At 45.8% G+C, this 21,454-nt stretch overlaps 5 protein-coding genes across 6 annotated transcripts; 2 read left to right on the top strand and 3 right to left on the bottom strand.

Annotated features, from left to right (window-relative positions):
• Window positions 1–557: 557 nt before the first annotated feature.
• Window positions 558–4,629, bottom strand: LOC4815710 (EF-hand calcium-binding domain-containing protein 1). The gene is made up of 5 exons (XM_001355514.4): window positions 4,403–4,629; window positions 1,362–1,746; window positions 1,179–1,302; window positions 752–1,111; window positions 558–687 (listed from the first exon to the last, which is right to left on the bottom strand). Exons 1-5 carry the CDS (start codon window positions 4,404–4,406, stop codon window positions 568–570), a joined length of 993 nt encoding a protein of 330 aa, XP_001355550.4. The 5' UTR covers window positions 4,407–4,629; the 3' UTR covers window positions 558–567.
• Window positions 4,630–5,529: 900 nt separating this feature from the next.
• Window positions 5,530–12,642, bottom strand: UbcE2H (ubiquitin conjugating enzyme E2H). Of its 2 annotated transcripts, none has more exons than XM_015185736.2 (2): window positions 12,322–12,642; window positions 5,530–7,861 (listed from the first exon to the last, which is right to left on the bottom strand). In XM_015185736.2, exon 2 carries the CDS (start codon window positions 7,530–7,532, stop codon window positions 6,981–6,983), a length of 552 nt encoding a protein of 183 aa, XP_015041222.1. In that variant the 5' UTR covers window positions 7,533–7,861; window positions 12,322–12,642; the 3' UTR covers window positions 5,530–6,980. The 2 variants fall into 2 exon arrangements, with proteins under 2 accessions (XP_015041222.1, XP_001355551.1); XM_001355515.4 differs by lacking the exon at window positions 12,322–12,642 and adding an exon at window positions 9,826–9,981.
• A 377-nt stretch (window positions 12,643–13,019) lies between these two features.
• Window positions 13,020–18,301, top strand: rho-4 (rhomboid-4). Its single transcript, XM_001355516.4, has 4 exons — window positions 13,020–13,639; window positions 16,562–16,923; window positions 17,004–17,346; window positions 17,417–18,301. Exons 1-4 carry the CDS (start codon window positions 13,400–13,402, stop codon window positions 17,723–17,725), a joined length of 1,254 nt encoding a protein of 417 aa, XP_001355552.1. The 5' UTR covers window positions 13,020–13,399; the 3' UTR covers window positions 17,726–18,301.
• Window positions 15,765–16,482, bottom strand: LOC6902162 (uncharacterized). The gene has a single exon (XM_002133657.3). It carries the CDS (start codon window positions 16,378–16,380, stop codon window positions 15,922–15,924), a length of 459 nt encoding a protein of 152 aa, XP_002133693.2. The 5' UTR covers window positions 16,381–16,482; the 3' UTR covers window positions 15,765–15,921.
• Window positions 18,302–18,908: 607 nt separating the features above from the next.
• Window positions 18,909–21,432, top strand: LOC6902163 (putative folylpolyglutamate synthase). The gene is made up of 2 exons (XM_002133658.3): window positions 18,909–19,309; window positions 19,373–21,432. The coding sequence occupies exons 1-2, from the start codon at window positions 19,030–19,032 to the stop codon at window positions 21,271–21,273; spliced, it is 2,181 nt and encodes a 726-aa protein (XP_002133694.3). The 5' UTR covers window positions 18,909–19,029; the 3' UTR covers window positions 21,274–21,432.
• Window positions 21,433–21,454: the final 22 nt, after the last annotated feature.

Below are 21,454 nucleotides of genomic sequence, written 5' to 3'. Positions count from 1 at the left end.
ATGGGGTGACACCACAGACACTGCTCGGGGCGTTTTCGCAATAAACCAATAAAGAAAGCATTCCAGAAAATACGATAGAATCCCAGTGGTCTGGGGTCAGCCATCTCTAACATACGCTGGAACCACAAGAGATATAATAAAGGTATAGGTAGCATTAGTCCCGTTCTACAAAAATCTAGCCCAATATTGACCTGTTTTCGGGGTCACCAGCTACCAAAAATGGGCCATCAGCATAAGAGATTAATTGTAGTTCTATTAGCTCGATGGTCGCTCAAAGTTTGGGTTCTCCTCCCGCAGATATTATGGCCAATCCGTCGCAATGCGGATTTTCATGAATTTTTTATTATTAGGGTTCATTTCAGAATGGTCTCCAGAATGGCCGTTTCCCTGGAAACCACCAAAAGATAGCGAACAAGTTCCTTCGAATATGGATTGTCGATGGGATGCCGAGAAAGGTTACCTAGGGTCTCCCGAGTACAGTAAACATTCGCATGGATTTCTATCTAGCGTACTTTATTTCCCTACTTCACAAAATGAAAAACAAAAAAACCTTTGGTTCGATTCGACCTACACCTGCAGCGTTGAGAAAAAGGAGCCGACAGCACTGTCCGTGGGCAGGCACTGGCCAAAGGCTTCAATCAGCAGCGGTTCCGCCGTGACTGTGGTCATGAAATCCTCCAGCGAGACCTGAGAGAGGGGGGCTAAATACGTATAGAAGGGATGCAGAGAGAAGGGGTGGCATTGCTCCTACCTTGCCATCCTTGTCCAGGTCGAACTTCTTGAGGACGATCTCTACAAGATCCTTGACGCCCTCGTCGGGATCCTCGTCCTGCGGCTGCTTGATGAGGCAGTTCCGCAGCAGCGTGAACATCTCATCCTTGGTAATGAATCCGTCCTGATTCAGATCGTACACCCGGAAACAGAAGCCCGCCCGCTCCGTGGACGTGCCGCGCAGAAACGTTGACAGCCCGATGAGCCAGCCCTCGAGCCGCAGGGGCAGGCCCTCGTGTGCCTTGTCCCAGCTGCAGAAGATGCGCTCCATCAGGATCTCCTCGGTGACAATGTCGAAAGTGCTGTGCAACAGCTCCCGGAACACGATGCGGTCGATGCCCTGAGTGGCCAGAATATGTACACTCGTTTCTCAGAGTCTGAGGATGGGTATCCTCGGCAAGACTCACCTCCACGGCCGCATGGGGCTTGGCTATGGCTGCACTGGAAGAGCTGGATGCCAGCGTCTTGGCCGCATACTGGCAGTTCGACACGAGCTTCCTATAGATCCGGCACAGGGAATCCAGTTCGTCTCTGCAACGGGGTGGGGTGGATTCGGATTGGATGTTGGCTCTCGGAACGGGCCTACTCACTTGCTGAAGCGCGTCTTCTTGCGCAGACTGTCCAGCAGCTTGGGATTGATTTTGCCGCTGAGCTCCTCCATCCTCCTTTGGCGCAGTTGCCGCTTGTTCTGCAGGGCCGCCGCGGCGGCCTTCGACTGTTGGTTGCTCGAGTTACGTTTGCCGCTGGCGAGGAATACCGAGACCGTTTTCAGTATCGTTTTGTTCGCATGTAGTGTGGATCTGCCGGCTGTTGTTGCTCCGGCTCCGCCTGACGTTGCACCACCACCGCCGCCGCCGCCGCCGCCGCCGCCTCCGCCTCCAGCTCCAGCTGCGGCTCCACCTCCAGTTCCGCCCCCACCATTATCACGATTGGGTGTCGGAGTTGGCGAACGACCCTTGGTGGCGCCAGCTTTGCCTGCAACAAAACAAATTTCCAATACATGGCCGTGTGTGTGTGTATGTGTGTGGATGGATGGGTTCCCTGTTCCTCTTTATGTGTCAAAGCCAACACGCTCATCCCCCTCCCCCACCTGGACTCCCCAGTCACTTCCAATATGTACATACAACGCCCAGGTATGTGGATATGTGGCGCAAAAGATATGAGCAAACAAAGGCAAAGGGCCCAGGAGGCCCTGGAGGCCTAGTAGGCCCAAAATGCAAATGCCCTTCACATCGCATTACATCCGAATGGGTAATGGCTAATGGCAGCGTTCACATTCACATTTCGCCCATAAATTGTTTCAGCCAGCGCCGACTGCAGTGAGAGTACACTGAGAGAAAACTCCAAGGAAAGGGCAGATCCAGTAAATCGGGGAGATATACGTCGAGAGAGGGAGAGAGAAAAGGTCTTGTTAATCGGTGACCAACTGTCGTTGGCTTTGGCCATGTCCTAGTAAAGCACTGTAGATTAATCCAAGAACACTAGATGGATCCTAAAGTGGGGTAAGTGGATCCTAAAGTAGTGGATCGTAAAGTAGTGTAAGTGGATCCCAATTAATACTTAAAAATGAAGATGGGTCCTAAGGCAGTGTAAATAGGCCCAAAGACAGTATATGGGTTCTAAGATTGTGTAAGTCGAGTCCAAAGGAGTGTAGATGGATCCTAAAGTATGGTAAGTGGATCCTAAAGTAGTGGAATTGGATCTTAAAGTAGTGTAAGTGGATCCCAATTAATACTTAAGAATGAAGATGGGTCCTAAGGCAGTGTAAATAGGCCCAAAGACTGTATATGGGTTCTAAGATTGTGTATGTCCTTTACAATGGATGCTCAGAGAATATGGATCGGTCTAATGGAGTGTAGATGGGTCTTAAAGTAGTGTAGCGGATCCTAAAGTAGTGTAAGTAGATGCTAATGTAGGGTAAGTGGATTCTAAAGATTCCTTCAGAATGTAGATGGGTCCTAAAGTAGTGTAATTGGATCCTAAAGTAGTGTAAGTTGATCCCAATTAATACTTAAGAATGAAGATGGGTCCTAAAGTACTGCAAGTGGATAACCATGGACGGATCGTGCACAAGATATGAAATAGTATAATAAGATGATATTTGATAAGATATATGTAGATATATGGATCATATGGATCGAACTTAAGATGAGAGATCACATGCCTGAGCTTAGAGTGAGAAAGGGACCACAACAGAGCCACTCTAGGGAGGAATGAGCGAGAGATAGAGCTGCTGTATTTCTGCCAGTGCACTCATTTACTCTTTTGCTCACTTGAACTTTACCTCAACTCTCTATCTCTCGCTCTCTCTCAGTCTCTGCCCCCACACAATGAGGGGGCGGCGTTATATTGTTGTATCGTGCCAGACCTGGCGATATTTCGTTTGTTCCTTACTCTCGCAATTCCGTTGCGCAAAATGTTATTATCTTGTGATTACCCAAGAAGACGGAGTAGCCCAGACCCACCTTCTGCCTGTCTGTCTGGCGGTAGCTATAGCTATATATAGCCATATCGTTTCCACATACATACATATATGTATTTATGGTCGGCTCCGCCCTTGGCACTATAATTTTATTAGCGTTTCCACTGGCTTCGATGCGTGTCAGTGTCTGGGACGAACCAACGGTCTCTGGGTCTTGTATATACACTTGAATGTACATATGTATGTATGCATGTCCGTACGTACATATGTAACGGTTGTAATTTGTTGATTTTTAACCATTTGCTCCGGTTGATCCGTTGCCCGGTTGCCACCCAAACAAATCATGGATTGGGGGCTTTTTCCTCGAACTCTTTGTCAGGTTGCAAGTCCACTGACAGCCCTGAAGGGAGCAAATCAAACATGTTTGGACTTGGCAGTCCATCAACAGCAGCTGCTACTCCTTCTCCATCTCCACACACACACACAGACACCACACTCCACACACACGCACACACACACGAGCACGAGGATGCACATGTACTTGGACCAATTGGCAATTGGTAATGCAACCGATAGTTGGCCAAGACCTCTCCATCCAAGCAGTTGAATCGCCCTTGAGCTCGGAACAATGATATCTGGGATATCTGTTAGATACTCGTACAGTGGATAGATACTTTGGAATGCAGGTGCCAAAACAGGAGCTCCTCTTCAGGCAAGTCCCAGGGTCTTTCTCTCCACTGATCTTTTCATTGTTCCAGGTAGCGATGGCGGTACAATATATGTATCTTTGTAAAATTCCAGCAGGCAGACACTTCCGTCACGTCGGGGCAGTAGCAGACTTCAAAGTGGAACACTTTCACCATTTCTTCGAATATTTTTGTTCAGATATGTATCTCCCACAGGTGGAGGACACGGACAAAGCTGTGGAGGCTCTTCTTTTCCTTTAGGACGACTCGTCGTCGCCAGATCCCAGCTCCGTTTCAGCGTGCGCTGCAATGTATGCTATGGAAATTGTCCTCATGTTGGCCGTAATTAAAGTCTAAACTGGTTGAAGATAAACCCACCACACAGGCACACACAAACACACACACACACACACACACACACACACACAGAGAGAGACAGAGAGAGGGAGTGATAGAGTGAGGGGAAGAGGGCAAGCGATGCACAGAAAGAGTTGTAGAGTTTATAGATCTTTAAAGTAGATACCCATGTCTAGGTTGTTATTTTGATTGCCCGATAGACTCCACGCAGGAGCGTTAAAGCGTGTCCCTTGGCCCTCGGGCTCATCCACAAATGGCAAACGGCCAAAACAAAAGGAATCAACAAACTGCAACTTTCTTTCAGTTTCCAAGGCGAAGACAGGCCACAGAGCCGCCCAGAGTCTCAAAGTGTGTGCTGACAGTCCCCAGGCATTGTCAGTTGGAATAGGTAAGGGCAGGCCGAGGGCCCCCCCAAGGAACTCTATGGATAACCACACACCGGAGGGGTGGCGGGCCAAACTATTGACAAAACAAGGCCAAGATAAGAACCAAAAACCTTTCATCACTCTCCGCCCATCCACCCCTACACCCCTAGACCCATCGCACCATCGCCAAAATCGTTACGAAGATTTTATTTGCATTTATTTCAATTTCCTTTCTATTATTTGTTAGATTTATATTTCTCTGTAACAACATTTGGTTTTTTTTTGTTTTTAAGGATATATGTATATGCGTTATTGATCCCTCCCGCCGACTGACACTGACTGCCTTTAACCTACCCACTGACTTCGGTCTCGATTGCTTTCAATTACATTTCAATTATTGTATTTTCTGATAGATATCATATATTTTGTAGGTATATTGTGTATACAATCACCAGATTACATGTGCACTCATTAATTGTTCAGCTTTTAGTGTAAACTTAGGCCTAAAATATGGTTATACATACGGTTCGTAGTGCTAGTTAGTAATACTACTACCTAAATAGTACAGTAGATCGATCGGTAATGCCTATATACGTAGCTATTGTATGTATATGTCGCTCAGCTCATCATCTCTGACTCGCGATGCACTTTGATTTGATTTCAAGCCCCTGTACTACACTGCACTGCACTGCACTGCATTTTCCATTGAATCCATTGTGTGCTGTGCTGATCAAGCCCGTATCAAGCACAAAGGGCACAGCACAGCACTGCACATGATTCAAAACAATGAGAGGGATTGAGGGATAGAGAGATATAGAGAGAGGGAAATCTCCCGCATGTTCGTTTTGGACCCCAACTCAAGGAAAAACAATAAATACTCAATACGCAATAAAAAACCGATTTTGTTTTGGCTTAAACACAGGTGGCATAAGTTAGGCATAAAAGTTATTGCATTTAATTACACGCTCAATTAGAATCCTATTTTAAAACATTACATAATAACCGTATGATAATATTAATTAACAAGAAAAGAACTGCAACGTTTATTTGTATCTCATAATGCTTCAATTCTTTTAGGATTTGTCTTGGTTGTCTACTAGTTCTATGTACGCTTACGATCATTTACTTTTCGGGCAGGGCCAAGGCTGCTAAGTCAGATTGGATTCTGCGTTTTGGGCTCTCAACTTTCAATTTTCACTTTTCAACATTAAAGTTTCATTTGCTTTCTACATACGAGTACGTCTATACGTTTTGTATAACTATATTGCGAATTGTGTTGAATTGGAAAGTCCTATAAGATGATGGCGCCAATAAGGCAAACCAAAACACAAGCAAGTTAACATAAATTTTAAAATACTCGCACACTTCGTTGATCTACTCGTACTCAGAAGCAATCCTTTTACGGGGGTTACGTTAAAATATACTATCTGGGTTTTGTGGGGCCTTTGGGGGATGCGATGTGGGATAATGATACAGAACTTGCTGTGGATGGTGGTAACTGTATTTCATCTCGATACGTTTGCACTTCTTGCACTGCTTAATTGCTATATTTTGAAAGATCGGGCCTCGTCCTCGTTATCCGTTATCCGTTCTCCTTTATCGTTTATCGTTTATGGTTATGGTTATCGTCATCGTCTGTTTAGTGCCAGACCAAGGCCAAAAGCAATTTTTGTTTCATCATTATCCGATTTGTTCCGATTTCAGTTATTTTATTTTGATCCACTATTTTTGTTGTTGTTGCCTTTGTGTCTGTCTGGCCCCGACTCGGCCTTACTCCCCGACATTGTATTGCGTGTGTACTTTACTTATTAGAACCATTTCATTCCATTTAATATTGATACTCCGCTCCGTTATGTTCTTTTCGTAACTGATCCTTTCCGTTTCCGTTTCTGTTTCGATACGAGATCCTTTACTCCCTGGTCAGATCTTAGACGTTTCTTTGTCATCGTTTTGTTTTTTGTTTTTTATCAGCTACTAAATGGCTTAACTAAGAGTTTTCAAATCTTGTTTTGTTTGCGCTTACATTAATAAATATAAATTTATGTATATATATATATATATATTTATATATGTTGTATATATATGTATATATATATATATACATACATATGGTATGCATGTGCATTGTCGCCTCACTCTCTATCTTAAAATTCAATTATCATTCCTATATATATATATATATATATATATATATGTATATATTTATAATTTTGTTGCCGTTTGCTGTTGATTTGCTGGTTTGAAAGATCGTCATCGTCATACTCAAAAAGGGAGAGATGCAGAGCGAGAGAGAGAGAGAGAGAGAAGAGCTGCGCTAAAGCATTAGTATTAGGCATTTGTCGTTAATGTTAATGGTATTTGATTAGAGTTAAACCGATATTATAACTCCATGTCCCGGGCCTCATCCTCACTGTAGTCGGACATGCTCGACTCGCTATCGCTGCTCTCTCGCTCCTGTTGCGCCGCCCGCAGCGCATCCTCGGTGGCATAGCGTTGCACATAGTCGGCCACCTTGCGATGGTACTCTTCCGGCTCGTGCAGGTACAGGGCGGCGGCATCCCGATTGAGCGGATCCACCGGATTCGGATATGTGAGCAGCTGCGGCAAAAACGACTCGAATATGTTCGATAGGTCGTACAGGGCCGTCCAGGCCTGATTGATCACATCTAGACAGACCGTGCCAGACGACTCGTCAATGTTCGGATGGTAGATCTTGTTCACGAACCCAATGCTCGGCGACTTGAAGGGATAGTTATCCGGCAGATAGACGCGAACCTTCCACACACCGCCCTCGTAGGGTGTTTCCGACGGGCCAAAGAATTTCACATGGAACTCGTTGAGGCCCCCGAGAATGGTGACCTCGTGTTTTGATTCAATCAGTTTGATCACGTCATTGTCCATGCGACGCTTTCCAGCACTGGGTGACGACATATTTGTAGCTTTAGCTTTTGATTGACTTTTGAATTTTGGATTTGATAAGGTTAAGATAGTGCTTTTGCTGAGGTCGATCTCGATCTCTTGTCCTCTTCTTGTCGTTGTATTTTACTAAGGCTAAGGCGGTGTTTGTGTATTTGTTTCTTTGTTTCTTTCTATCTTTGTATTTGTTGTATATTGTAAATGTTTTTATTGCTGTTCCGGTTCCCGTTTGTGGTGTTATTCTCCTTCTTTCCGTTTCCTGTTGCACGGCTCCTTCATCCGCATACGTCAACTCTCACACACACAATCCAGCGCAATCAGAAACGTCGCAAAGGGGCTGCTGCCTGAAAGAGCGAGAGAGAACAATTTGAGTATGTGAAAATTTTTCCTTTTGGGGGTATAAAGGGATTCATTAAAATTTTAGTTGTTTTGCAGTACAAGTAGCTATTGGCAAGACCACTTACACATGTATGTTCATATGTATGTATTTATTAATATGTATTCACTCCACTCTATTATCTAGGTCATTCAAGACCCAACTTTTGCTCACACACACCCACACCCACACGTGTCCACCCATAGGAATGCACGTGGCCTAACTGAGGAAACTATGTCAGCCATCTGTGACGTCGCTCTCCTTTCCATTTCCACAGACACCCCCCTTTCCAACAGCCTCTCACAACAGCCTAGCAGCATCCCTCTCTTTCCCGCGAGGACCTACTGCGTCGTTGCCATTTGGCAATTGGTTGTCCTTCAATGGAAGGTCTCCCTAATTCCGTTTATTTTTCACAAATATCCCCGTGTTGCATACTTCGGGGATGCCGCAGCGCTCAGTGTGCCCCCACAGTTACGTTACTGTTAATTTTGGGCAAGCTCTCAGCATGCATTTCTTTATGGCCTATGACTGCTGTCCTTACGCGAGAGCTTCTGGTGCCGTCATATAGTCGTCATCTGCCTCTGGCCCCATTTTCAGGGCGCACCCATACCGAGAGGGTCGGACGGAACGGGATGGTTGACTGTTGTTTTCAAACAAGCTCAGCTGTTTAATGTTGTTGCTTGAAAGAGAAATGCGAGAGAGTTGGAGAGAGCGAGAGAGCTGGGCAGAGAAAACCAGCTTGAGTCAACCCCAAAAATCATCTTGAAATCAACAATGTACAGTGGGCTACAGCTGTTCAGCTGGACCCAGTCGACACTCAAGGCTAAGTTCTATTGTTACACACCCGCAATGGTATGTCTTCTAGATTTTATCATGGAGCACAGTCACAATTAGGAAGGTGGGTTCATTTGGTCAAGATGTTCATATCTGGGTGTTTTTGTTTTACCGAAAATCGTCAGTGTATAATGTAGAGATTGTCATGTAAGAGCCGCTAAAATGATTTCACTTGGAAAATTACTATTTTCTTGTATCGACAAGCAACAAAAAGCTAACACGCCCCACTGTGCCCATGCACTTTTACTGTGTTGTCTCCTCTCTATCATTTTCTCTCTCTCTCTCTCTCTGTCAGACTGTTGGATGAGCTAATTCTGCTTTTACTTTGACCCTCTCCGCTCTCACTTGCTGTTTCTCTCACGCTCACTTGTTCGCTCCCTATGACTATCTGTGCCTCTATTCCTATCTCTATCGTCTATGCCACTGCATGCTCCACGGTCTGGCTTCGATCGGAAAACACACAAAAACTGTGAAATTCTCTTTCGATTTGCTTGTGTGGTGAATTGGTTTTGGGCACCGAAGTAATACTGTAGGTTGTTTAGGCTCCACAGTGGGGCTGCTTCTGGTGTTGTTGTTGTTGTTGTTTTTGTTGCTTGCGTTGCTTTTGTCAGACATTTGTCTTTTGGCTCTTGCGTATACATACATATCTACATACATATATACCTACGTATGTGCATATATGTATGTATGTATATGTATGACTTTTATGTGTGCGAGATGCGCCCACGGTTCTCTTGTCACATGGAAGATCGTCAACAGCAATAACAATGAGAGTCATCCCAAAATGAGAGTCAGCTGCAAATTGAAGCATTTGCCGTCTCTCTCTCGCTCTTTGCCTCTGCTTATATTTTTGAAATATTTCACAATAAAATATAAACAGGAAAGAGCTATTCAATAATTTATCGCGCACTACCGTTTGAAAGTTTATAACTGTTTTTTCTTTTGCACAAACACACAGCACATGGAGGACAGTCACATATGTATGTATGGATGTATATGGATTTGTTTTACAGTGGATTTTTGGAGTTCTACATTTAATTGCGACTACTGCTGTTCCTAGTTTTGTTGTGCCTCCCTTTTGGTTTGGCCTGCACTTACATATGTACATATATATTTCTTCTTTTTGGTGCTCTTTCTTGTTTTGTTGTCTACTTCAACTAGTAACTGAAAATTAAATGGCATCTGAGCTGAAGCCCCCAGCGAGCAGAGCTGAGTGGAGCAGAGACACTGGCAGAGGCAGAGCAGCGCCTCTGAGAGCAGCGAGCGAGCAGCCTAAGAAGTGAAGAAAAGCACCGAACGGGAGAGCAACGCGCACGGTATATTCAATTAAAGGTGAGTGTCATCCAAACCTGTTTTCGATTTTCCCCACAGATGCCGGCAAGCACTAATACATGTCGAGCAAACTTAGAGTACAACTCTCAGAAATAATACAATTCGATTGGAAACTAGGGATAGTTTTTGGAAAATATAAAGCGTTTATTTATAACAAAAAAATATCTTTGCTAATCGGATAGAAGGAGAATATTAAAATTGTAATATAATTTTGACAATTTTCAAAACATGTTCAATATCCTAGGCTTCTAAGATTCAATGATATCCATGGTCTTTTCCATGAAAAAACCGATTTTAGCATTGTACATTTTCGGAGACTAGTATTTGGAGACGAGTAAAAGTTTTAAGTTCTTTAGTATACATACATATGTACATATAAATAACTGCGAAGCATGGCGAGTGGAACCATTGGTCGAACCAATTCCATCACGATTGGAGCTCTGATCTGTGCATAAATATGTGAATTAATGCCGAATTTGGCTCGATAATTTTGAGAGATGATTAACGGTTTGAGTTTTAGAACAAAGCTTTCCGTGCAAAGGTAACCACAAAATAAACAGAGAACGAATGCTAAGAGGGATACAAATCACAATGAATAGCAACGCGAAAAAAGAGAACGTCACAATCAGAAGGTGGTACATACTCTTTTTTTGATGTACCATGGCAGCGCGCACAGCCACGAAAGAGAGCACGAGAGAGTGTCAGAGAGAGCAACCAGTGCTGAGGGCAGAGCGCAGTGCAGTGCAAAGTGCTTGCTTGCTTCCCCACGCGCTTACCTTACCCTTCACACCCACCAAATGTACAAAAGCAAAATCATAATAACAAAGCGAGCGCCAAAAGCCAAAGCGATAGCAGCAGAAACAACAAATTAGACGGAAAAAAGCGCACAAGCAGAAGCAGCGAAGCAAAAGGCAGCAGCAAAACCAACAACATGATTCTGCCAAAGCTAAGAAAAGCTATAATCAAGGACAGCGACAGCTAGCAGTAGCAGTAGCAGCAGCAGCAGCAGCAGCAGCTGTAAACCAAACACACAGGCACGCACACACACATAAGCATACATATGGATGAGAGAACCAAAATGCAGCAAAGGCAAAAACCAAAAGCAAATGCAAATGAAACAAGCTAGAGAAAAGAAATGAGGAAATAATGATTTACGAACAACACTGAAAAGTCGAAGACTTCATGCCCTTTCGCATTGTCAAAATAATGACAGTCTCATATTCACAGGCTCTCCAGGCATCCACATGAGTATATGCACCACGAACCCATTAAGGTATGTACACCCACGTCCCTTCATTGGGGGTAATTGATTTAAGGACAAAAGCTAACGAGGTCATATGCTGGGACAACTAGGATTCCATTCCTGCGAAAATCGTTTCCCAATGGATGAGCGTACGTATGTATGCTCGAGCATGTTAGACACAACCACCCACAACTACCACAGTCAGCGTAAACGCAGGACACAAAAGAGTGCGGTCGTTGACTGCGTATATGCATGTGTATATATTCAAGTTTTTTTGCTTAGTTGGTGGTGTGGTATGAGAGCTGATGATGTGTGGAGAGTGGGGCATGGCTGTTTGATAAGGGGTTTTCGCTTATGGAGGGGAAATACACACACACATACACGCATATATGGGCTAAGGCCAAACGGCAGTTGAGAACGGTGTGAAAGAAACACGACACATGATCATATACATACATATTTATTTATGCATGTGTCGTATTGCTGATAAGATTTAAAACGCAAAAGCAAATGCAAAACGAAAAACAGAAAGAAATCGGTAAGCACAACGCAATAAACGGGGCCAAAACCAAAGTGCGTAGTATATGGTAATGGTTGGGGAGTTAGAGCTCTAACAAATAGGGGAGGGACAATGGCAACAACACAAAGTAAATTCAATTTGAGTGGAGGATACTGCTTTTTAATGTTATTAGACATGAAATACACATTCTCACGTCCATAGAAACAATAGAGAATTGAAAAACTGAAATATACAAATATAACTTTGCACTTTTTTTTAAACAAAAAAAACAAACGAAAACATTCACAGCTGAGTGGCGGCGGCGACCCATCACTATCGCACACTTCCTTAGCATTGATACACCGACCCAAGGGAATTGTACACACTCACAGACACAATACAGGGGGACAAGAATTATTATTTTTTAATAATACAGTTAAAGAGTTTCATTTAAGTACTGTATTTACATATATTCCATTAAGAAAATACACACACACACGCTGCACACATCTCGTAATACCTTTTATTTTGATTTCTCTGTTATATATTTTTGTTGGCTGTTGCTGCTACTTTTTCTATTGAGGTGTTGGCGTGGGTCTTGATGGCTGGGGCTGCCGCATTTGGTTTTTTACGCATCGATACTTCTCCACATTGTTAAATGCACTGGCCGCGATCTCTGCATTTTTCCACGTCTTTCCCCTTTGTCCGCGCAGTCACGACGATTGCTGGGGTCTTTGTTATTTTTTATTGCTCAACATTTAAAAATGTACTGCGTCGCTATCGGTGCCATACCTATTTGGGGGCGGCTGCCCTGTATCGATACATTGATATTGTACTCGTACCTTCAGGGGTGATTTAAGGGGCCAGGCCTATCGATAGGTGTTGCATTCGACTAGAGCCAATATTGTCGCGCCAAAATACATATATCGTGTTTGTTAAAATAAAATAAAAAGAATCTAACTTTGCATCCTACGCGGACGACACTTCCTTCCCAGCAACCAGATCCTCCAGGAGGACTTCATCCTGTCTCATGACAGCTGCTTGCACTCACCTGGCAGTGGCTCTAGGGATGAAGTCTAACTAGTATGATTTATTTATTTGTAGCCAACACAATAATATGTGCACCTGCAATAAGTGATCGCACAAATACATCGATATAGATATTTTTCCAAGCCGCCAAAAATCATATCATCCATATATCGATATAAACAACATAGGAGCATCACATATGCATCTCTAATTTGTTAATATTTCTCGCTCGGAACGGTTGTGGTTTTCGCGGGTTGGACCATTTTTTGTTGTAGTTTTTTTTTGGTTACGGGCTAAGCGGCATCGCTACCTGTCCATTAGCCGATTTTTCTGGCGTGTGTGTGTGTGTATGTGTGAGCGTTCTGGCTTTATACACCTTACTTTTTATGGCCGAATGTTAATCTTATCGCAAATCAAACTGCGAGCATGAGTCCGCAACAGAAATTGTAATTGAATTTAAGTCTTACATTCGAACGGCCCAATTGGAACTTTACTTCTTCTGGTCCTGCTGATCCTCGCAAAAGCTCATCGATCGACCACAACGCATTGAGAGATCCCCCTACACCACCATGCCTGTAAAGACAGTGGTCCGCCAGCAAAGCCAGACGCCCGCCCAGCAACTGCAGCAGCAGCGGCAGCGGGACGTGGAGAACGGCCTTTATCCAAATATACCACCCGAGCGGAGATCGCCGCCCTCACGGCCTCAAACCCTGCGCCAGGACACCATCGACATGGAGGAGATTCCCCTCAATCAGACAATATCGCAGGAGCCAGAGGATCGGCGCAAGATGAGGGAAATATTTGATAAGGTAAGCATCACAGATCACAGCACAGGAAATAGGGGACCTGTTTCTGGGGAATTTCGTAAAATTACTCAAACCATGGGAATTTTTCTGCACTTGAGCCGGCAAAACGATTCTCCGTCTTCCCCCTTACCTCCTCGTTCGTGTGTGTGTGTGACTGAAAATTTTTCTGGTTTTTTTGTTTTTGTTGTTGCCGGCGTTGCCATTGGTGAAAGTTGGTGAATTAATGAATGAATCATCATACATGGCATTGCATGTGGTCCGTCCACCCTTTCCCCACTCTCAGCTGAGGGCGGCTCCTCCTTTCCTGGCTGCCACTCAACTTCGCACCTTGCGTATTTACCGCAAACATATATGTGTACATAGAAGTTTTTTGATTTCCCCCTTTTTCTTTAATACCCTATACTACAAGGAGTAGGTATATAAATTATTAGTAGTTGCTATGGGAGAACGTTTTCGTTTATAGTTCCCTCTGCGATATTTTGAATTGCAGTTTCATGTATGGATACTCGTACATATGTACATATATTACACAGCCCTTTGAACGTTCGATCGAAACTACTGCCATAAGAACGATCGACGCGGAAGGGTATCACAAGCTTCTGCACTTTTTTATTCGTTGCATTCTGTTTTCTTAGCATTTGGTTGGGTGGGGCAGGGAAGAAGGAAGAGGGGTTGTCTTATCGCTGACAGCTGTTGGTGGAGGGAGGGGCAGGGGGCAGCGAAAGAACCGGTTATAAATTATTGGTTGCTTTGTGTCGGGTTCTATCTTTCGGTGGTGGTGGATTGTTGTTGCTGTTACTGTGCCTGTTCTGATGTTAGGGGAGGCATTGAAGTGGCGTTAGTCACCTTGACCCCCCTCTCTCAATGCCAACTCCTCGCACCTGTTTGCATGTTCTTGTTGCTTGGTGTTTTATTATCACTTCCACAAAACGGATGTGCGGAGTCCCGACCATAGTCGGGTATTTGTGTTCATATTATGCATACCCTGGTTGATTGGCTGTACTGTATAAATTTCAAACAAAACTGCAGTGCTATCCTTGATTAAATATGTTCTTCAGAGTTTTAGATAATTATAGGTCGATAATAAAACGAGTCAATGCTGAAAAAGAGCAAAACTGAACGGCAAATTGACAGTCACGCGTGAACGTGTAATGTAAGATCTCAGGGGAATGGTGATTCTGTTGCTAACGGAACTCTAGCCTCAAGAATTTTTTTAGAATCAACAAAAACAAAATAGCTGCTGGTCAGTTGCAGAGGGTTCGGGTGTCCGAAGATAGTTTTTGTGTGTGTTCTTTTTCCATCTAAAGAAAGTTGTCTTCTCTTTGAATGTTATTCCGCTTCGTTCTGTTCGGATGGCAGAAATTAGCATTAGCAAACTCCTCCAGTCCGATGCGATATACATCCGTCCAAATCAGACTGGAAAGAAAGCGAAAAGCATTTCGATTGGCATTCCACAGAGCGATTCAGCGTTCTGCCACTCCCCTCCCTCTCGCAATCTAATCGACTCGACTCGACTCTCTTCCAGCAAACATTCAAGTGGCAGAGAAGCAAAAACAAAAAACCCAACAGAAGCAGCAGCAGAAGAAGAAGAGGCGTGGCATTCCTTAAGCTTTCATTCAATAACGCAATCTATTCATGATATAACCAGACATACATACAATAGTCTTTAGTATGCATATGTATTATGTATGTACTGGAACAAAACAATTGTCCTCCACTGTCTGGCCAAGACTGGCTAAGAGTGTGTGTGCGTGACTAAACCCCATTCACTCTCTTTCTGGACTGGGCGACTTGGCTTCTTGGACTACCATGTGGGAAAGACCAGGAAAAGCTGCCTCCTTGTGCTCCATCTCGGGGGAAGTTTCCTGCTACCCATCTGCGAATTCCCACTCTATCTATTTGAATGGATTTCCAGCAGTTGGCTGGCTTTCAATTTTGATTTTGATTAGCCTCGTTTTGGTTGCAGCATTCCAATGTGACCTGGTCCTGGAACCGGAGACCAGACCGGACCGGACCGGACCGTATATGGCCACAATATGTTGCAGTCGACACAGACGACCAGCACCAAATGCGGTGCTGTTGTGTCACAGTGGGTTACCACATCAACGTTGCATGAGGCATGATGCAGTGCGCTTTTTATATTGTTGTTCATTTATTGTGCCGCCTATTCTTTGAATTTGGATTTAAAATTTTGTATGGCGCTTATGCTTTGAATTTGGATTTAAAATTTTGTATGAGACCCGATGACCCAGGCGATGCTCTGGCGATGGCTATGGCTTTGACCTCTATTTATCGTCCGACAGGATGTCAAAGAAGCAGTCGCCCTGCTGCTGATCATCCTCCTTCTCGTTCGCCTTCTCGTTCTCCTTCTCCTCCTCCTCCTGGCCAAAGGGATCATGCCAGACATCTGGCGTCGACGCGTCCTTCTCTGTTGCCTTCCCCTGACGCTTGCGGGGACTGACAGAGTGACGACGCCTGCGTGGAGCGATGGAGTGATGTCGTCCCGAACGCCCTCTTTGACGCCTCTTCTTGTTGAGGCGTGACTGGTGCTCCGTGTGTTGGTCGGTGAGGCTGTTGATGCAGAAGAAGACCACTGCCATTCCCAGGTACAAAAGGCAGAAGGTCCCAAAGCCGGATGACTCCTGCTGGGGGGTCAGCTCCTCGTCGCTGCCATTGCTGTCGCAGGACCAGCCAGAGAACAAGCTGCTCAAATGTTTGGTTGTTATCTGTTCAAGCGGCGACATTTTGAAATCAGTCGGACGGGGAATTTGGTAAGAACTGGGGGATAGTTGGGATCGGGCCGGGTGGGGTCTCCGAACTTTTTGAATTTGTTTTGGGGAATGATTGATATACGATTGGTTGCTTTGATCGGATGGGATGCCACGAAACTAATCGGTTCTTTCCCAATTGTTTTCTGTTTACCAGCACGACTCCGACCGCGATGGCCTGATCAGCACACACGAGCTGAAGGAGCTCATTTCGGACGGCTACTGCCGGGATATACCCGCCTATATAGCCGAGCAGATACTGCGCCGCAGCGATGTGGACAACAATGGGCATCTGGACTTTGAGGAGTTCTACACGATGTCGCTGCACCACAAGTGGATGGTGCGCAATATCCTGGCCAGATACTGCCGGTATGTGGTGCCGCCGCCCAAGCCGCTGGAGGGCGATGAGCCCGACGGTGCCTACGAGAAGCAAATGTCTATCTGCCCGCCGCCCCTCACCATGGTCATCTTCTCGATCATTGAGATCATCATGTTTCTGGTGGATGTTATCCATTTTCAGTGAGTATGCAGCCACCATTGTCATGCCACCGGTTCAATTGTTCACCTGTTAACCTGTTAAACTGCCTCTCTCCACACAGGGACGATCCCAACCACAACGATCGACTGGGCGAGAGCACAAGCGGTCCGGCAGCGACGCTCTTTATCTACAATCCGTACAAGCGGTACGAGGCATGGCGCTTCGTTAGCTACATGTTCGTCCACGTGGGCATCATGCATCTGATGATGAACCTGATCATTCAGATATTTCTGGGCATTGCCTTGGAGCTGGTACATCACTGGTGGCGTGTGGCGCTGGTGTATCTGGCCGGCGTCCTGGCCGGGTCCATGGGCACATCGCTGACGAGTCCGCGCATCTTTCTGGCCGGCGCCTCCGGCGGTGTCTACGCCTTGATCACGGCGCATATCGCAACCATCATAATGGTGAGTGTTTCTGACATTCGGTCGATCCGATTTTGATCCGATAACCATACGGATATGCTTTGTCTTGCAGAACTACTCGGAGATGGAATACGCGATAGTCCAGCTGCTGGCCTTCCTCGTCTTTTGCTTCACCGATCTGGGTACCTCTGTGTACCGCCACCTCACCGATCAGCACGACCAGATCGGCTATGTGGCGCATTTGTCTGGGGCCGTGGCCGGACTGCTGGTGGGTATCGGGGTGCTGCGCAATCTTGAGGTGAGGCGCTGGGAGCGCATCCTCTGGTGGGTGGCCGTCATTTTCTACTTTGCGCTCATGACCACCGGCATCATCATTCACATCTTCGTGCCCGACTACTTCCCCAAGCAGGAGTACAACTGAGAAATGCCCGTGCGTCGTCTCGACCACACAAATATGTATGTAGCTTTAAGTCGTCGTCCCCTTAGCCCTAGACCTAAGATGACCCCCTGTCCACCAAAGTGCTCTTGATGTGGATGGTTGAAGCGGAGGCGCTGCGCTGTGCAGCTGCAGCTGCAGTACGCACAATGCTTTAGCCTTGCCTGACAGCTAGCCGCCAGCCGACACCGCCTGGACGTGTCGAGCCTGTGTGTGCTATATAATTTATTTTCGTACGACTATTTTTTGATGCCCTTTTGCCGAGAGTCGTCCCGATCCTCTCAGAGACAACCGTCCCCACAGATGGAGTCTGTACGCACAGATGTATCCACGAGCATGTGTGCATATTTATACGTATTTTATATATATTCTCGATCGTAATGATGGTCAACGAAGCAACGATTTGAATGCACCCCATAGACGGGGATGCGTGTATTCCCGTATTCACGACAGAGAACAAAACTCACTTGCATTTTAATTTTACAATTTGCCTATCTTTTATAACTATTTTACCGAACAATAAAAAAAGTATCTTGCTCGAAAGATACACATCCATAAGTATTTACTTATTTCATGCCATATCCCAGCATAAACTTATGTTTATTGAATTTAGAACTTATGTAGAAAGTTATTTACTTAAATCTAAAACTCATCCATTAACCATTAACCTTTTTATTAAATTTTGTATAAAATAGATCATTATTTATTACTATTTATTAGGCAGGAAAACGTTGAGTATTCCCACTAACATTCTGCAGTCCTTCCGAAGTAGTACTTTTCCATTGCGTTCTTTGAACATACATGGGAGGCAGGTTCTCAGTTCTTCCGTTCGCCAGCAAGACGCCTTCCTTAGCCCCAAAACCGAGGCACTTGAAAAACTTGAGGAAATACTTCATTGAAGTCTCAAAAATGGTTTTGATAAGAGCCAAAAATGATATATACCTACAACCTAACCTACAAATTTCTTAAGACTAAGAACAGATTTTCTGGGATCATTCAAAGATATTTAAATATTAAAGAGAGACTGAAATCGTATGGAAATGTGTGTTCATTGGCTGTTTTTAATTTTTCTTTCCTTGGTAGTGGTCCTTATATAGATCCTATGTATTTGTTTGCTGCTGTAAGGCTTTTTCGATTTCAGTATCCATCTAGTCCCCTTATTTGAAAACAGAAATACTTTATTCTACTCTACCATATCGTTTGATGTAATTCAATTTTCAAATTCAGAGGTAATCGAACACTCACAAAGAAATATACAGCCCGTTAAATCAACTCAAAGATCAACGAATATGAAAACGATGTCAAAGAATTGTTTCACGGGTCTTATGACGCGGAAGGGCACAGCCACGGCGACGGCCACGGCCCATGCAAGAAACTACACCTTTCAGAAGAGTTTCAAGGCACGCCAAGTGCTGATGGCCAAGGCCAAGGCTAAGGCGAATGGGGCACCAGAGCGAGAGACCTTGGAGGACCGGACCCCGAATCAAACGCAGCCGGAGAGTGCTTGTCCGGAAGTGAAGACAACAGGAACAACTGCTGTGCCCTTGGCCGAGAATACTCGCAAGACAGGTGAGACTTTCGTGTACTTTTTTCTGCTCAGAATGGCAATGGTATATCCTGCTTCCCTTGCAGTTTCCCTCAAGACATTTACAACCGCCCCATCGACCAGCTTTTCCGATCAGCGGGAAAGGTGGATGGCCAGGACCAAGGAGATCCAGCGCAAGGCCATGCTGGCAGCCAAAGAAAGTCCTTCCAAGGCAGCAAGGAACAAATGGTCGACTCCCGGGCAATGCGACTGGCAGCAGCAGCTGTCGCCGCAAAAGAAGCCAAATGGCGATAATGAGATCATCTCCCCAGCGGAAGGCCAACGCAAGTCTTGGACGAATCGGATGCACGGCTCACAAATTCAGAAGCAGATACAGAAACTGTTCCTTGAGCAACCGAGTGGCAGGCAGCACGCCAGAAGGGATATAGAACAGAAGGGGCATAGGATACAGCAGATAACCAGAATGGAGTCCAGAGCTTCGGCAGCAGCAGCCCCTGCAGAGCTCGAGGAACCGAAGAAGAAGTCGCCCGATCGTTTGGCTTACCTGGCGGCCATCCAAAAGCTGAACAGTTATCACGCTTTCGACTCGGTGCCCGTGCGGATGGGCCGGGAGGGCTCCGATTGCCAGCCGGATTCGATAATAGAACATACCCTGCAGTGCTTGGAGCGGACGAAGCTGTCAAAAGCGCAGTTGGAAAGCATTCCCGTCATACAGATATCCGGATCGAAGGGCAGAGGAACCACATGTGGCCTCGTTCAGAACATCCTGCTCTCGCATGGCATCAAGACAGGGCTACTCTGTTCGCCCCATCTCTTATTTTCTTGCGAGCGAATACGCATCGATGGGCAGCCCTTGAGTGAGGTTCAGTTCACGAAGCTCTTCTGGAATATTCATGCCAGGCTGGCAAAAATGGAACCACCGCCAGCCTACGACCAACTCCTGACGGTGATGGCCTTCCATGCGTTCCGCCGGGCGAATGTGGATGTGGCCATTGTGAAGGTGGGCAGTGGAGGCGCCAGCGATTGCACCAACGTCACCTCGCATGCGGGAACCATTGGCATCAACACTCTGGCCCGGGATAATAGGTCGGATCTGAGGCATACCATGCGGGACATTGCCTGGGCCAAGGCGGCAATCATGAAGCCCTCTGCCAGCATATACACGAATGTCAGCCAAGCAGAGTGCTGTGAGGCCCTGGACCAGAGGGCCAGGCAGCTGGGCGTCCAGCTCCATCGAGTGCCCACATTCGAAGCCCTGATCGAGGCAAACCTCAACCAAAAGCACCTGCTCTCCAAGGCAAACCATTCCGTGAAGTTGAATGGCTCATTGGCCATCCAGCTGGCGTGCGACTATCTCAGGCGCCACAAGCCGGAGTTTGTGGTGGGATTGGATACAAATACAGTTAAATTGTCTCAGGGTGCGGTCCGCGGGATTGGCAGCTTCCAGCCGGCGGGACATTTCGATGTGATCAGACAGGACAGCTTGAATGTCTATTTGGACACGGCTGATTCTGTCGAATCGATGATGGCCTGCAGGGAGTGGTTCTATGCCGGCACTCGGGCCAGTCGCTCGCCAAAGATTCTGCTGTACAGTAGGGGGAACGAGTTCAATGCCAAGGATCTTCTAGCGATCCTTCGCTTCAAAGTGCGCTTCGATGAGGCCTGCTTTGTGCCATGCCCCAGTTTCTTCGAGGGCGAGATCGTAGCCGAGGAGCTATCCGCGGCCATGGTCTGGGACGACAAGCAGGAGCTGCAGCGGGCAAAGAACAACGCCAGAGCCTGGTGTCGTCTCTGCGAGGAGAACGGAAAGAAGGACACCTCCCATATTACCCTCTCGGTCAACTCATGCTTTGAACACGTCCGCACCAAGTATGGCCAGCAGAGTGAAGTCGATGTCTTGGTAACTGGCTCCCGCCAGTTGGTGGCTGCAGCCATGACGACGCTTAACAAAATGAGGGGCTCTAAGGCGCCGAGCAACCACCGTTGATCCATTTAAATTTTGTAGTTTTTCTTCCAAATTTCGAAAGCCAAACGAATATGGAATGGAATCACCACCAAAACCTCCAGCTAGGGCAAGTACGATTTTAAATAAACCCCAAACGGAATAGTTTTTATCATAGACCAATAAAATTTACGCGATGTCAATCTGTGAGGGAGTCATGGCCTTT

The sequence above is a fragment of the Drosophila pseudoobscura genome, chromosome X, assembly GCF_009870125.1.
Source record: "Drosophila pseudoobscura strain MV-25-SWS-2005 chromosome X, UCI_Dpse_MV25, whole genome shotgun sequence".
Classification (NCBI taxonomy): domain Eukaryota; kingdom Metazoa; phylum Arthropoda; class Insecta; order Diptera; family Drosophilidae; genus Drosophila; species Drosophila pseudoobscura.
The sequence above is the reverse complement of the archived record's forward strand: the minus strand, read 5'-3'. Positions and strand labels throughout refer to the sequence as shown.

Coding starts and splice junctions, on each gene's coding strand:
- LOC4815710 (XM_001355514.4), bottom strand. Junction 1,303..1,361: donor AAGAAGACGCGCTTCAGCAA/GTGAGTAGGCCC, acceptor ACCCCGTTGCAG/AGACGAACTGGATTCCCTGT. Junction 1,112..1,178: donor AGCCCCATGCGGCCGTGGAG/GTGAGTCTTGCC, acceptor CTGGCCACTCAG/GGCATCGACCGCATCGTGTT.
- UbcE2H (XM_015185736.2), bottom strand. CDS start 7,532: ATGTCGTCACCCAGTGCTGGAAAGCGTCGCATGGACAATGACGTGATC.
- rho-4 (XM_001355516.4), top strand. CDS start 13,400: ATGCCTGTAAAGACAGTGGTCCGCCAGCAAAGCCAGACGCCCGCCCAG. Junction 13,640..16,561: donor TGAGGGAAATATTTGATAAG/GTAAGCATCACA, acceptor TCTGTTTACCAG/CACGACTCCGACCGCGATGG. Junction 16,924..17,003: donor GTGGATGTTATCCATTTTCA/GTGAGTATGCAG, acceptor CTCTCCACACAG/GGACGATCCCAACCACAACG.
- LOC6902162 (XM_002133657.3), bottom strand. CDS start 16,380: ATGTCGCCGCTTGAACAGATAACAACCAAACATTTGAGCAGCTTGTTC.
- LOC6902163 (XM_002133658.3), top strand. CDS start 19,030: ATGAAAACGATGTCAAAGAATTGTTTCACGGGTCTTATGACGCGGAAG. Junction 19,310..19,372: donor CGAGAATACTCGCAAGACAG/GTGAGACTTTCG, acceptor CTTCCCTTGCAG/TTTCCCTCAAGACATTTACA.